Source organism: Lithobates pipiens, unplaced genomic scaffold (assembly GCF_037356315.1).
Source record: "Lithobates pipiens isolate NorthernLeopardFrog02 unplaced genomic scaffold, aLitPip1_a1.2 Scaffold_25, whole genome shotgun sequence".
In the NCBI taxonomy this organism is placed as follows: Eukaryota; Metazoa; Chordata; class Amphibia; order Anura; family Ranidae; genus Lithobates; species Lithobates pipiens.
Window position 1 is genome coordinate 130,746,678 of NW_027507787.1, and position 13,438 is coordinate 130,760,115.

At 46.7% G+C, this 13,438-nt stretch overlaps 1 protein-coding gene across 4 annotated transcripts in view; it reads left to right on the forward strand.

Moving 5' to 3' along the window:
• Nucleotides 1-13,438, forward strand: part of OGDHL (oxoglutarate dehydrogenase L) — a 344,487-nt gene that overhangs the window by 188,689 nt on the left and 142,360 nt on the right. For all 4 annotated transcript variants that reach the window (XM_077454880.1, XM_077454883.1, XM_077454884.1 and 1 more), the window contains 3 exons: nucleotides 6,796-6,975; nucleotides 7,073-7,201; nucleotides 7,336-7,515. In XM_077454880.1, the coding sequence (XP_077311006.1) occupies nucleotides 6,796-6,975; nucleotides 7,073-7,201; nucleotides 7,336-7,515 (489 nt within the window). The remainder of the gene's footprint in view (nucleotides 1-6,795; nucleotides 6,976-7,072; nucleotides 7,202-7,335; nucleotides 7,516-13,438) is intronic.

The window sequence follows — 13,438 nt, forward strand, 5'->3', positions numbered from 1 at the left end:
AGGGGGGCACTGTTTGAGGAGACAGAACAGATTATGTCAATTACCGAAGGTGGGTTAATAACCACTTTAACAAAACACATTGTGTTGGCTACTGTGAGGGAAGGGAGTTTCTACCCCACTATTCATAATCATCCTTTCCTCTTCAGTAGGTCTCCCATACTATATGGACAAGCCTTCCCCATCCACTGCAGTGCCTGTTTTTTTCAGCAGGCCCTCCCATTCTAAGCCCACTAGACCTGCTCATAAACCACATTCACAATGATGGTTCACCCTCATCCTGGAAAACAGTGAGAGATATGTATTTTGAATTTGTTTCACCTTTGTGAAAAAAACATCCTGAACTTCAAAGAGTTACATTGCATCAGAGGGGGCGGGGTCACCCGCACAAGTCACTGGGAAACCCTGGCGTTTCCCCTTGTCGGGTGACCCCCCCCCTCAGCTACTTAAGAAGTGTCAGGCTGGCGCATCTTCATTGGCTGGGTGCCTCCGATGGAGGCAGGATCCTGAGCGTGTTCTTCTCTGGAGTCGCTGGAGATCATCCATCACTGGAGATCGAGAATTGGATTACATCGCTGGAGTAGGAGCATGGATTTATTAGATTACATTGTTGGAATCTCTTTTTCTCTTTCCTTCATTGACGGACACAGCTCCATTAATCTTGACCGTAGGGTTATTACACCACCTTCAGGAGAGGACTAGGCAGAACATGTAATACATGTGAAAAACAACAGAACTGTACAGGTCCCTCTGGCAATAACCCCTCAGCCTGCTTCCTGCAGCTCAGTTTTTTTCTGCCTAGTGAAAGAGAAGGACCTAGGCTCCCTGCAGGACCATCAGTCCTGGGATTTTCTCTGGATTTTGCCTTTTGCGATCACAGGATCTTAAATCAACAGCCGGCTGGGTGACAGGCTGGATAATATAGATGCTTGTAGTCTCCCCAGCCTGGCCATCGAGCGTGTGCAGGCCCTAGCTACACACTGGGTCGGCCACGACATGCCCCTCAGGCTCCAGGGGCGGCCGGTGAGTGCAATGCTCCGGGGCACACATATGAGCGGACTACGGATGTCTTTGTCACAGTGTGCCATGACTCGCAGCCACCCCGTACAGCTCGGGTGTGGGTCTGTGATCGGATGCCTCCAGCTCGTCTGGATGGTAAGTACAGCTCTCCCTGTCTCGGCGGGACAGAGCAGCTGGACATTCTCTGGGAGGTCGATTAGGTGGTCCCTCTTCTCCAATCCCTCTCTCCCTGTCCGTTTTCCCTCCCCCGTGGGGGATGCTACATGACTGGGCTGTAGTGCGGTGTGTGTACCGGGGACAGGGGTCCTCTGGGGGGGGGGGGTCTGATCCTTGATTGGGGGCTGCGCTGGCTGTCCCTGTTCTGTCATCTGTCTCTCTGCTGGTGTCTGTGGGCTCTGCATGTGCTGCCTCCATAGCGCTGACCGCCGCCATTGTCTGTGTATTCTCTGTGTACAGTTTGATCGTCGGCCATCCTCTGTGAGAAGCATGGTCAGCAGCCATTTTCTCTGAGTTTGGTGGCCATTTTCCCTGTGATTTTTTTTTCTATACAAGGGCGCCCGGCGGCCATTTTCTTGTAGCCTCAGCGCGGTATTTTTCCACAGCGCTGGTTCCTGTGCCTGAGAACAGCGCAATTTTTGTTCCTGGACACTTGTGAGCTGACACAGGGCACAGCCATCAGTAACAGCACGGCGCAGCACTCGGTCAGGGTGGTGAGTTCTGCGGTGGGGGCCCCTCAGTCTGTAGCAGCTAGGAGGGTGGGATTGAGCACCTTATCCTAAGTCCCTGAGGGTGGCAGACACGGTGGGTCAGCATGGCATCAGGAGCTGGCAGGAAAAAGCGCTAGTTCGAGCACTTATCACCATTGTGCGCGATACCCTGAAAATACAGGATGCGGCAGGATCCTCTGCCGGAGTGGTGGTCCCTTTTGGGTCCCGTAAGCCAGCCCATACACCTAAGGTGTTCCGGTTTCTGACTTACTTTGATAAGTTAATATACAAGGAATGGGGAAGACCGCAACTTACCTTTTCGGTCCCAAAAAGAATGACGGTGCGTTAGCCTTCTTAAAAAATGGTCTGCTCCCCCAGTCGTGGACCCCCCAGTATCCAGGTTAAACAAAGTAACCAGGATCCCGGTAGAAGGGGCTGCTGCATTTAAGGACCCTGCTGACAGAAGGGCCGAGGCAGTGGCCGGACCATGTTTATGGTAGTTGGATCAGCGCTACGACCGGTACCGGCCACTGCATTAGTGTCGCACACCCTTACTGAGTGGGAAAACTATTGCACCGTGAATAGGAAGCAGTCCCCCGCCAGTCTGCTTGGAACTAGCAGACCAGTTGGTGCATGGCCTTAAGTATGTCTGTGATGCGGCCCTGGATACACTTCCCTTGCTCTCCAGAGCATCAGTATCAGCAGTGGTGCTACGGCACCTGATCTGGCTGAAATGCTGGTCTGCGAACCAGGCATCTAAAAAAGCCTTGATGGATTTGCCCTTCCTTGGTGAGCTGCTATTTCGAGCCTCGCTGGAGAACATTATTAAGAATGTCACAGGTGGAAAGAGCACGTTGCTCCCACAGTCCAGGAAGGGTAAGGAGCCAGGCCGCAGGTAAGGGCCCCCCTTTTCCATTCAACAGAGGCTTTTTCGTCTGCCCGGGACCTCAGGTAAACGTTCCCAGTCTGTCAGGGAGATTACTGAGGACATAAGCGTCCCTGGACTCGCATGCCCAGCAAGCCAGCAAGCAAAAATGCTACCGCATGAAGGTTTGCCCCTGCCCGACACACGGGTTGGGGGGTCGCCTTCGGGAGTTTGCAGTTCGGTGGGCCTCTCGACTGTCCGACCAATGGGTCTGCGAGCTGATTTCATCGGACTGCAAGATAGAGTTCCTTCTTGGCCACCAAACAGATTCTTTCCCTCCAGCATACCCTTACTCCTGGCTCACCGGGAGGCCCTGTTTGGGCAGTAAGGGACCTGCTCAGCCGCGGGGTGATAGTGCCTGTTCCAGAAACGGAAAGGTTTCAGGGATTCTACTCCAATCTGTTTGTAGTCCCCAAGAAGGAAGGGGTATGTGCAATCCTGGACCTAAAAGCCCTCAATTGCTTTGTGAAAGTACAGAGGGGCAGAATGGAATCTGTTTGCACCGTAGTCACTGAACTCCATCAGGGGGACTCCCTGGTGTCTCTAGATATCCAGGACGCGTACCTGCACATACCCATATGCCTCAGGCATCAGAGGTTTCTGCGATTTGCAGCAGGGAAAGACCACTACCAGTTTGTGGCTCTCCCCTTTGGCCTGGCTTCAGCACCCCGAATTTTTACCAAGGTATTGGCTCCAATTTTGGCATTGTTGCGACAACATGGGATCGCAATCGTGTGTTACTTAGATGATCTTCTAAAGCAACTTCCACCTCAGAATTAAGGGAGGCTGTGGCGATCACCATGCAAACTCTACAGGAATTTGGGTGGGTGTTGAACCTCAAAAAGTCGGTACTAATGCCGAGCTTGGCTGCAGCACGGGAGGTCGCTCAGATCCTATTGGCCATACATCCCAGGAGTAGAAAACTGGCAGGCGGACTATCTAAGCCGCCAGATGCCGGACCCAGGAGAATGGTCACTGCATCAGGAGGTGTTCAGGCTTCTTTGCCTGCGGTGGGGCACACCAGATGTGGATCTTCTGGCCTCTCGGCTCAATCGAAAGGTGCAGAGGTTCGTGTCCAGGACAAGAGATCCTTGGGCGGACGCGCCAGACGCGGTGGTGGCTCCATGGGAGCAGTACCGGCTGCTTTATGCCTCCCCTCCGCTCAAACTGTTACCATGTCTGCTCTGCAGAGTGGAGGCTGAGGGGATTTCAGTAATACTGATTGCCCCAGATTGGCCTCGACATCCTTGGAATGCCGACCTAGTACGTCTGGTGGCGGATGCTCCTTGGCGGTTGCTGATGCGAGCAGACTTCTGTCACAAGGTCCGATGCTCCATCTTGCTTTACCGCCACTGGTTTTACCGGCATGGCAGGTGCTAAGGAACCGAGGTCTGTCGGACTCGGTAATTTCCACTGTACTGAGGGCACAAAAATCTTCTTCTCGGAAGATATACCATCGTAATGTGGGAAGCTTATATCTCCATATGTGAGGAGATGGGGTGGCGTCCACGCACCTATTCTGTTTCCAGGATCTTGCTGTTCTTACAGCTTGGAGTAGACCAGAAGTTGGCCTTGAGCACCATTAAGGGACAGCTATCAGCCTTGGCTGTTTTTTTCCAATGACCCATGGCGTCTCATTCATTGGTGAGCACCTTTGTGCAAGGGGTCCGGCATGTAGTCCCTCCGGTGCATCCACCCCTACCTCCGTGGGATCTGAACCTGGTACTATTGGCGCTTCAGAAACCGCCGTTTGAGAACATCGGGGAAATTCCCTGGTTGACTCTTTCTCAGAAAGTGGTCTTTCTAGTGGCTATTACATCTGCCAGGAGGGTTTCTGAGCTGGCCGCCTTGTCTTGCAAGTCGCCCTATCTGGTTATCCACAGGGATAAGGTGGTGTTGCGTCCGCAACCTTCTTTTCTGCCGAAGGTGGTTTCGGCCTACCATCTCAATGAAGACATCGTGTTACCATCTCGGTGTCCTAAACTGACACATCCTAATGAGGTGCCCCTGGACGTGGTCCAGGCTCTAAGGGTATATCTGTCTGCCACAGCTCCCTTCCAGAAGTCAAATTCTCTGTTTGTTTCGGTAGCTGGTCTGAAAAAAGGGCTGATGGTTTAGTCGACCACCATTTTCAGGTGGATTAGACAGATCGTGGTCCAGGCTTACGCCTTGAAGGGGCAGGTGCCCCCCTTTCTGGTCACCGCCCTTTCCACCAGGGACCTCTTGGGCTTTCCGACATCAAGCATCGGTCTCCCAGGTCTGTAAGGTGGCGACTTGGTTGTCAGTTCACACTTTCACAAAGTTCTAAAAGTTAATGTCAGCGCATCTTTTGATACCTGCTTTGGCCGCAAAGTTTTGCCGACGGCCGTGTAATTGTTGCAATTTACACTCTCTTTTTGTTAGAGAAAGTTACATTTTGATTGTCAATGCATTCTGATGCATATGTTGACCACAAGTTCTGATGCGGTTGGTTCAGGTGGTGACTCCTCCATTGGGGAGCACCCCTGGTTGTGGGTGAAGTTATGTTTGCTGTTCCCACCCCTCGTTATGACACTGTTTGGGGAGGTCCCTACGGTCAAAATTAATGGAGGTGTGTCCGTCAATGAACGAAAGAGAAAATAGGATTTTTATACTCGCCATAAAATCCTTTTCTTTTTTCAGTTCATTGACGGACACAGCCCCCACCCCTCCTATTACTTTGTTATACTGCTTGTTGACATACTGAGCTGCAGGAAACCAAACAGTTCTGTTGTTTTTCACATGTATTACATGTTCTGCCTAGTCCTCTCCTGAAGGAGGCGTAATAACCCTACGGTCAAGATTAATGGAAATGTCCGTCAATGAACTTCAGAGAAAAGGATTTTATGGTGAGTGCAAAAATCCTATTTTTTAATTTTTTTTATTTTTAATAAAGGACTTCTCCCACGGTGTGTGTTGTTTTTTTTTTGTTTTTTTACCATTTTCACACTTACATTTTGTGAAGTGGTAGGGGTACAATGTACCCGTTACAATTTCAAACGGGGGGGGTGGGATCTGGGGGCCCCCTTGTTAAAGAGGGCTTCCAGATTCCAATAAACCCCCCTGCCCACAGACCCCAACAGCCACCGGGCATGGGTTGTGGGGATGAGGCCCTTTGTCCCCATCGTCCCCATGTTGAGGGCATGTGGCCTGGTACTGTTCAGGAGGGGGGGCGAGCGCTCTCTCGTCCCCCCTCTTTTGCTGCGGCCTGCCAGGTTGTGTGCTTGGATAAGGGTCTGGTGTGGATTTTTGGGGAACCCCGCGCCTTTTTTTTTTGTTTAATTTTGGCTCGGAGTTCCCCTTAAAAGCCATACCAGACCCTTCGGTTTGGTATGGATTTTTCGGGGGAACCCCAGAACCCCACGCCATTTTTTTTATTTTGGTGTGGAGTTCCCCTTAATATCCATGCCAGACCTGAAGAGCCTGGTAATGGAATTTTGGGGGACCCCCACGCATTTTTTTTTTCAATTACTTTTTTGTGACTTGTCGGGACCGACAATTCATTAATAGCTGGCACTAGCGCTAGTACTATAAATTACTTTTTTCCTTTAAAAAAGTAATTTTGCTCTACGACTGTTATAAACACAGGAAACATGCGCTACTTTACAGGCATACTATAGACACCCCCCAGGTACAAAGTTTAAAGGAATATTACACTTTTATTGTTTCACTTTAAGCATTATTAAAATCACTGCTCCCGAAAAAACAGCCATTTTTAAAACTTTTTTTTTTTGCATTGATACATGTCCCCTGGGGCAGGAGCCAGGTCCCCAAACACTTTTTATGACAACAACTTGCATATTAACCTTTAAAATTAGCACTTTAGATTTTTCATGTTCGTGTCCTATAGACTTTAACGGTGTTTGCGTGTTCAAACACATTTTTTGCCTGTTCACATGTTCTGGATGCGAACCGAACAGGGGGGTGTTCCGCTCATCCCGATTACTGAACTCCCTATATCTTGTGGTGCGATATCATTAGGCGCTTGATGAAGCCCTAAGCTTTCATCTGCTTGGTCTTTGTGAATCAAATATAGAAGGTTTATTTATTGATAACATTAAAAAAAATAAACATTTTATGTCCCCATCACATGAGATTAATGCTGATATTTGTTTTTAATGGTTTCAGGGATCCGGAGATGTAAAGTACCACTTGGGAATGTACCATGAACGTATTAATCGGGCCACCAACAAGAAGCTAACTCTATCTTTGGTTGCAAACCCTTCTCATCTAGAGGCAGTAGATCCTGTAGTTCAGGGAAAGACCAAAGCAGAGCAGTTTTATAGAGGCGATAATGAAGGAAAAAAGGTAAAAAAACATCTGTTTCGTTCATCAAACTAGGGCACCAGATTCAGTATAAATTGTGAAGGTATAATATTAACTTATTGCTTTGCTAATGATATAGGTGATGTCCATTTTAGTTCACGGTGATGCAGCCTTTGCTGGACAAGGTGTTGTTTATGAGACCTTCCATCTCAGTGATCTTCCATCTTATACCACCAATGGAACCATTCATGTTGTTGTCAACAATCAGGTGATTAATTAGCCACCTTTATTTCTTAAAGTTTTAAAGTGTGCATAAGGAAAGCGGACATTTTCCAGTGTGCTTTATTTAATTATATGTTGCAGGATTGTGACTAGATACACTGGTGTTTTATTTTTTTACAGATTGGATTTACCACAGACCCTCGCATGGCTCGCTCTTCCCCATACCCCACAGATGTGGCTCGTGTGGTCAATGCCCCCATATTCCATGTAAATGCAGATGATCCAGGAGCAGTAATGTATGTGTGCAGTGTGGCCGCAGAATGGAGAAACACCTTTCATAAGGATGTTGTGATAGACCTGGTATGTGTATTTGATTTCAGTTCCCAAAATGGCATAAGGAGTATTATTGAGGTTGATTTACTAATACTGGAGAGTGCAAAATTTGGTGCAGTTCTGCATGAAAACCAATCAGCTTCCAGGTTTTAGCTCATGTGCACACTGAGGGCGGGTTTGAAATCGTGTGAGTTCAGCTAAACTCGCACAATTTCAAACCAGCATTTAAGTCCGACTTTGGGGGCGATTTAATAGACATCTGTGCGGGTTCATGCACAGATGTCTATTGAAATCACCCCCAAAGTCTCCAAAAATAGTGCAGAAACTACTTTTGGGAATCGGTGCAGCGCCAAAAAGTTGGCCTCACACCATTTCGGACAGTGCCTTTGCCAGCAATAGGCTTCCGATTTGGCATGCGATTTGACATGTCAAATCGGCCCAATGTGAATGTGGGCTTATTGTCAAAGCTTAACCACTTGCCGACCGCCGCATGACGATATACGTCGGCAGAATGGCCCTGCCTTCCCGCGGGTGGGGGGCCCGATCGGGCCCCCCCCCCCCGGTGCCTGCGGCGGTCGGTATTCGTTTGGGAGCGATCCGGGATGAGGGGGCGGCCATTCATTCATGGCCACCCCCTCGCGATCGCTCCCAACGAATAGAAATGCTCCGTGACATCACTTCCTCTCCTGTAATGTAAACACAGGAGAGGAAGTGATGTAATCTCTCCTCCGTGTCGGTATTTTTCGTTCCGGCACCGAGGAGAGAGGATCGGTGAGTTGCACCAACACACCACACGTACAGTAGAACATGCCAGGCACACTCACACCCCCCCTTTACCCCCCGATCACCCCCCCAATTACCCCTGCCCCCCCCAGTCACAGTGACACCAATTGCATTTTTATTTTATTTTTTTTTATTTTTTTTGCATTGGTGTCATTTGTGACTGTAATAACTGTTAGGGCAATTAGGGTTAGCCCCCTTTAGTTCTAATGTGCCCCCCTAACCCCCAATAAAGGTTTAACCCCGTGATCACTCCCCGTCGCCAGTGTCACTAAGGCTGGGTTCACATTGCAGCGGTTTATGAGAACGAATGTGATTCGCACCGCACTGCAGTGCAAATCACATCCGATCTCTGTGCGATTCGAGTTCAGCCATACAGATAGTATGGCTGAATTCGCGCCGCACCCGCCGCAAATTCGCACGGGACCCTTTTTTTGGTCCGCGGCAGAATCGGATCGCATGGGTGTTCACACCATGCGATCCGAGTTTGCAGATCGCACTGCGATATGCGAACTGATCTGGGGGTGTCATTAACATTTCACTGACACTCCCAGCAGTTCGCATAGGGCAGTGTGAACTGCCGCCGGGAGGCATGCGATGCGGGAACCCGCCGCGGATTCGTGGCGTTCCCGCATCGCTCCAGTGTGAACCCAGCCTAATAAGCGATCATTTTTCTGATCGCTGTATTAGTGTCACAGGTGACGCTAGTTAGGCAGGTAGGTATTTAGGTTCGCCGCAACTTTTTATAGCGCCAGGGACCCCCATATACTACCGCATAAAGCCCCCTGATTGCCCCCTAGTTAACCCTTTCACCAGTGATCACCATATAACTGTTACAGGTGACGCTGGTTGGTTAGTTATTTTTTTATAGTTTCAGGGCACCCGCCATTTATTACCTAATAAAGGTTTAACCCTCTGATCACCCGGCGGGTGTCATTTGTGACTGTAATAACTGTTAGGGCAGTTAGGGTTAGCCCCCTTTAGTTCTAAGGTACCCCCCTAACCCCCCCAATAAAGGTTTAACCCCGTGATCACCCCCCGTCGCCAGTGTCACTAAGGCTGGGTTCACATTGCAGTGGTTTGAGAACGGATGTGATTCGCACCGCACTGCAGTGCAAATCGCATCCGATCTCTGTGCGATTCGAGTTCAGCCATACAGATAGTATGGCTGAATTCGTGTCGCACCCGCCGCAAACTCGCACGGGACCCTTTTTTTGGTCCGCAGCAGAATCGGATCGCATGGGTGTTCACACCATGCGATCCGAGTTTGCAGATCGCACTGCGATATGCAAACTGATCTGGGGGTGTCATTAACATTTCACTGACACTCCCAGCAGTTCGCATAGGGCAGTGTGAACTGCCGCCGGGAGGCATGCGATGCGGGAACCCGCCGCAGATTTGTGGCGTTCCTGCATCGCTCCAGTGTGAACCCAGCCTAATAAGCGATCGTTTTTCTGATCGCTGTATTAGTGTCACAGGTGACGCTAGTTAGGCAGGTAGGTATTTAGGTTCGCCGCAGCTTTTTATAGCGCCAGGGACCCCCATATACTACCGCATAAAGCCCCCTGATTGCCCCCTAGTTAACCCTTTCACCAGTGATCACCATATAACGGTTACAGGTGACGCTGGTTGGTTAGTTATTTTTTTATAGTTTCAGGGCACCCGCCATTTATTACCTAGTCTCACTAGTGTACCCCTAAATTTAGGGGTGTCTACTTTCCAAAATGGGGTCATTTGGGGGCGTTTGTGCCATCTTGGCATTTTATGGCCTTCAAAACTGTAACGCCCTTAGAAAGCCTGAAGGCGGTGCTTGGTTTTCGGGGCCCCATACGCGGCTAGGCTCCCAAAAAGTCTCGGGAGAAGCAGCAGAATTTATTTTGGGGTGTCATTTCACATATGCCCATGGCATGCGTGAGCAATATATCATTTAGTGACAACTTTGTGAAAAAAATAAATAAAATAAAAAAGTTTGTAATTTTTCCGCAACTTGTGGCAAAATATAAAATATTCCATGGACTCAACATGCCTCTCAGCAAATAGCTTGGGGTGTCTACTTTCTAAAATGGGGTCATTTGTGGGGGTTTTGTGCCATCTTGGCATTTTATGGCCTTCAAAACTGTAATAGGTAGTGAGGAGTGAAGTCAAATATTTACGCCCTTAGAAAACCTGAAGGCGGTTCTTGGCTTTCGGGGCCCCGTACGCGGCTAGGCTCCCAAAAAATCCCACACATGTGGTATCCCCGTACTCAGGAGAAGCAGCAGAATTTATTTTGGGGTGTCATTTCACATATGCCCATAGCATGTGTGAGCAATAAATCATTTAGTGACAACTTTGTGTAAAAAAAATAAATACATTTTTTTTTTGTCATTATTCAATCGCTTGAGGCAAAAAAAAAAAATATTCAATGGGCTCAACATGCCACTTATCAATTTCCTTGGGGGGTCTACTTTCCAAAATGGGGTCATTTGGGGGGGGGGGTTTGTACTGCCCTGCCATTTTAGCACCTCAAGAAATGAGATAGGCAGTCGTAAACTAAAAGCTGCGTAAATTCCAGAAAACGTACCTTAGTTTGTAGATGTGACAACTTTTGCGCAAACCAATAAATATACAGTTATTGACTTTTTTTTTTACCAAAGACATGTGGCTGAATACATTTTGGCCTAAATGTATGACTAAAATTGAGTTTATTGGATTTTTCTAATAACAAAAAGTAGAAAATATCATTTTTTTTCAAAATTTGCGGTCTTTTTCCATTTATATCGCAAAAAATAAAAATCGCAGAGGCAATCAAATACCATCAAAAGAAAGCTCTATTTGTGGGAAGAAAAGGACGCAAATTTTGTTTGGGTACAACATTGCATGACCGCGCAATTACCAGTTAAAGCAGCGCAGTGCCAAATTGTAAAAAGACCTCTGGTCATTTACCAGCAAAATGGTCCGGTCTGAAAGTGGTTAATTGAACAAGCTGAAGTTAGAAGCTGATTGGCTACCATGCACAGCTGCACTAGATTTTACACTTGAATTTTATTAAATAAACCCCATTGTCTTTATGGGCTTTCCTTATAATTACTAGTTTGATACTAGCTGATGCATTTTAGTGGAAAAGTAAAAGTCACATTTTGTTTACAACCAGCTACATAGATGCTATATATCCCTCATTCCACTTTCATTTATTAACTGTGTTGAAAATTCATTATTTGAGCCCTGAAGACACTTGGGGGTTGATTTACTAAAACTGGAGAGTGCAACTCTGCAACCAGTCGGCTTCCAGGATTTTTCTGAAAGTTTAACCACTTGACCACCGGGCACTTAAACCCCCTTAATAAACAGACCAATTTTCAGCTTTCAGTGCTCTCACATTTTGAATAATTACTCAGTCATACAACACTGTACCCATATGACATTTTTGTCCTTTTTTTACACAAATAGAGCTTTCTTTTGTTGGTATTTAATCACCGTTGTTTTATTTTTTATTTTTTGCGCTATAAAAGAGAAAAGACTGAAAATTCAGTAAAAAATTTATTTTTCTTTGTTTCTGTTATAACATTTAGCAAATTAGTAATTTTTCTTGATAAATGTTGCCCAAAATTTATACTGCTACATATCTTTGGTAAAAATAAGTTCAAGTTGGTGGATATTTTTTGGTCTTTGTGAAAGTAAAGGCCCATACACATGATCAGACTTTTTGACAACAAACATGCAAATTAGCTGTTTTGGAGCAACATCCGACTGTGTGTACGCTCCATCGGACAAACTTTTTTGGTTTTCATCTGACTTTTGTTGGCTGTGCGAACGGACAAACTTTCTGGCAACAAAAGTCCGATGGAGCAAAGTCTGATCGTGTGTACAGAAAACCATAGAACTTTTGTACAAAGTGCAAACAGGCATGCTCAGAACCAATGCAAAAGATCAGACAACAATACAGAAGTTGACCAAAGGTGGCGGTAAAGAGCAGAAAAACCACGTGGTTTGGTGAAAGTTGTCTGAAAAAGTCCTGCTGTGTGTATGCATTACAAGTTCAGGGCCGACGCCCTTTGTACAAAAATCCAAGGGAAAGTTTGTACAAAGTCCTATTGTGTGTATGAGGCTTTAGAGTCCACAAGCTATGGTGCCAATATCTGAAAATTGATCACAACTGAAGTACTTGACTGCCTATCTCATTTATTGAGACCCTAACATGCCAGAAAAGTAGAAATACCCCCCAAATGACCCCTTTTTGGAAAGAATACATTCCACGGTATTTAGAAAGAGGCATGGTGAGTGGTGAGTTTGAAGTTGTCATTTTTTCCCACAATTCTTTGCAAAATCAAGATTTTTTTTTCTTTTTCTTTTTTTTTCACAAAATTGTCATATTAGCAGGTTATTTCTCACACACAGCATATGCATACCACAAATTACACCCCAAAACACATTCTGCTATTACTCCTGAGTATGGCGATACAGCATGTGTGAGACTTTTACACAGCGTGGCCACATACAGAGGCCCAACATGCAGGGAGCACCTTCCGGCGTTCTGGAGCACCCACGCCAATTCTGACATTTCTCTTCTACATATAAAAATCATTATTTATTTGGTAGAAAATTACATAGAACCCCAAAACATCATATATATACACTTCTTTTAGCAAAGACTTGCGCAGCAATTTTTCAAACGTGTTTTTTTTGGAAAAAAAAAGCTTTGTGCTTTACAAAAAACAAAACCGTAAAGTTAGCCTGCTGTTTTTGCATACTGTGAAAGATGGAGATACGCCGAGTAAATAGATAGATGACTAACATGTCACCCTTCAAAAACACCCTTCACCCTTCAACACATGCTCGTGGAATGGCGCCAAACTTCGCTACTTAAAAATCCCCATAGGCGACACTTTAACATTTTTTACTGGTTACGTGTTTTGAGTTACAGAGGAGGTCTAGGGCCAAAATGATTGCTCTCGCTCTAAAGTTCCCAGTGATACCTCATATGTGTGGTTTGAACACAGTTTTCATATGTGGGTGGGACTTACTTATGCATTTGCTTCTGCATCTGGGGATAAGCAGCGGAACAGCCGTTATGATCATTCTTATGGTGAAGGGAATCACCGGCTGAAAAAGCTGCTATCTGAATGATGCCTGTAGCTGCAGGCATCATTCAGATATCCCTGCTCAAAGTCAAGGACGTCATATGACAGCC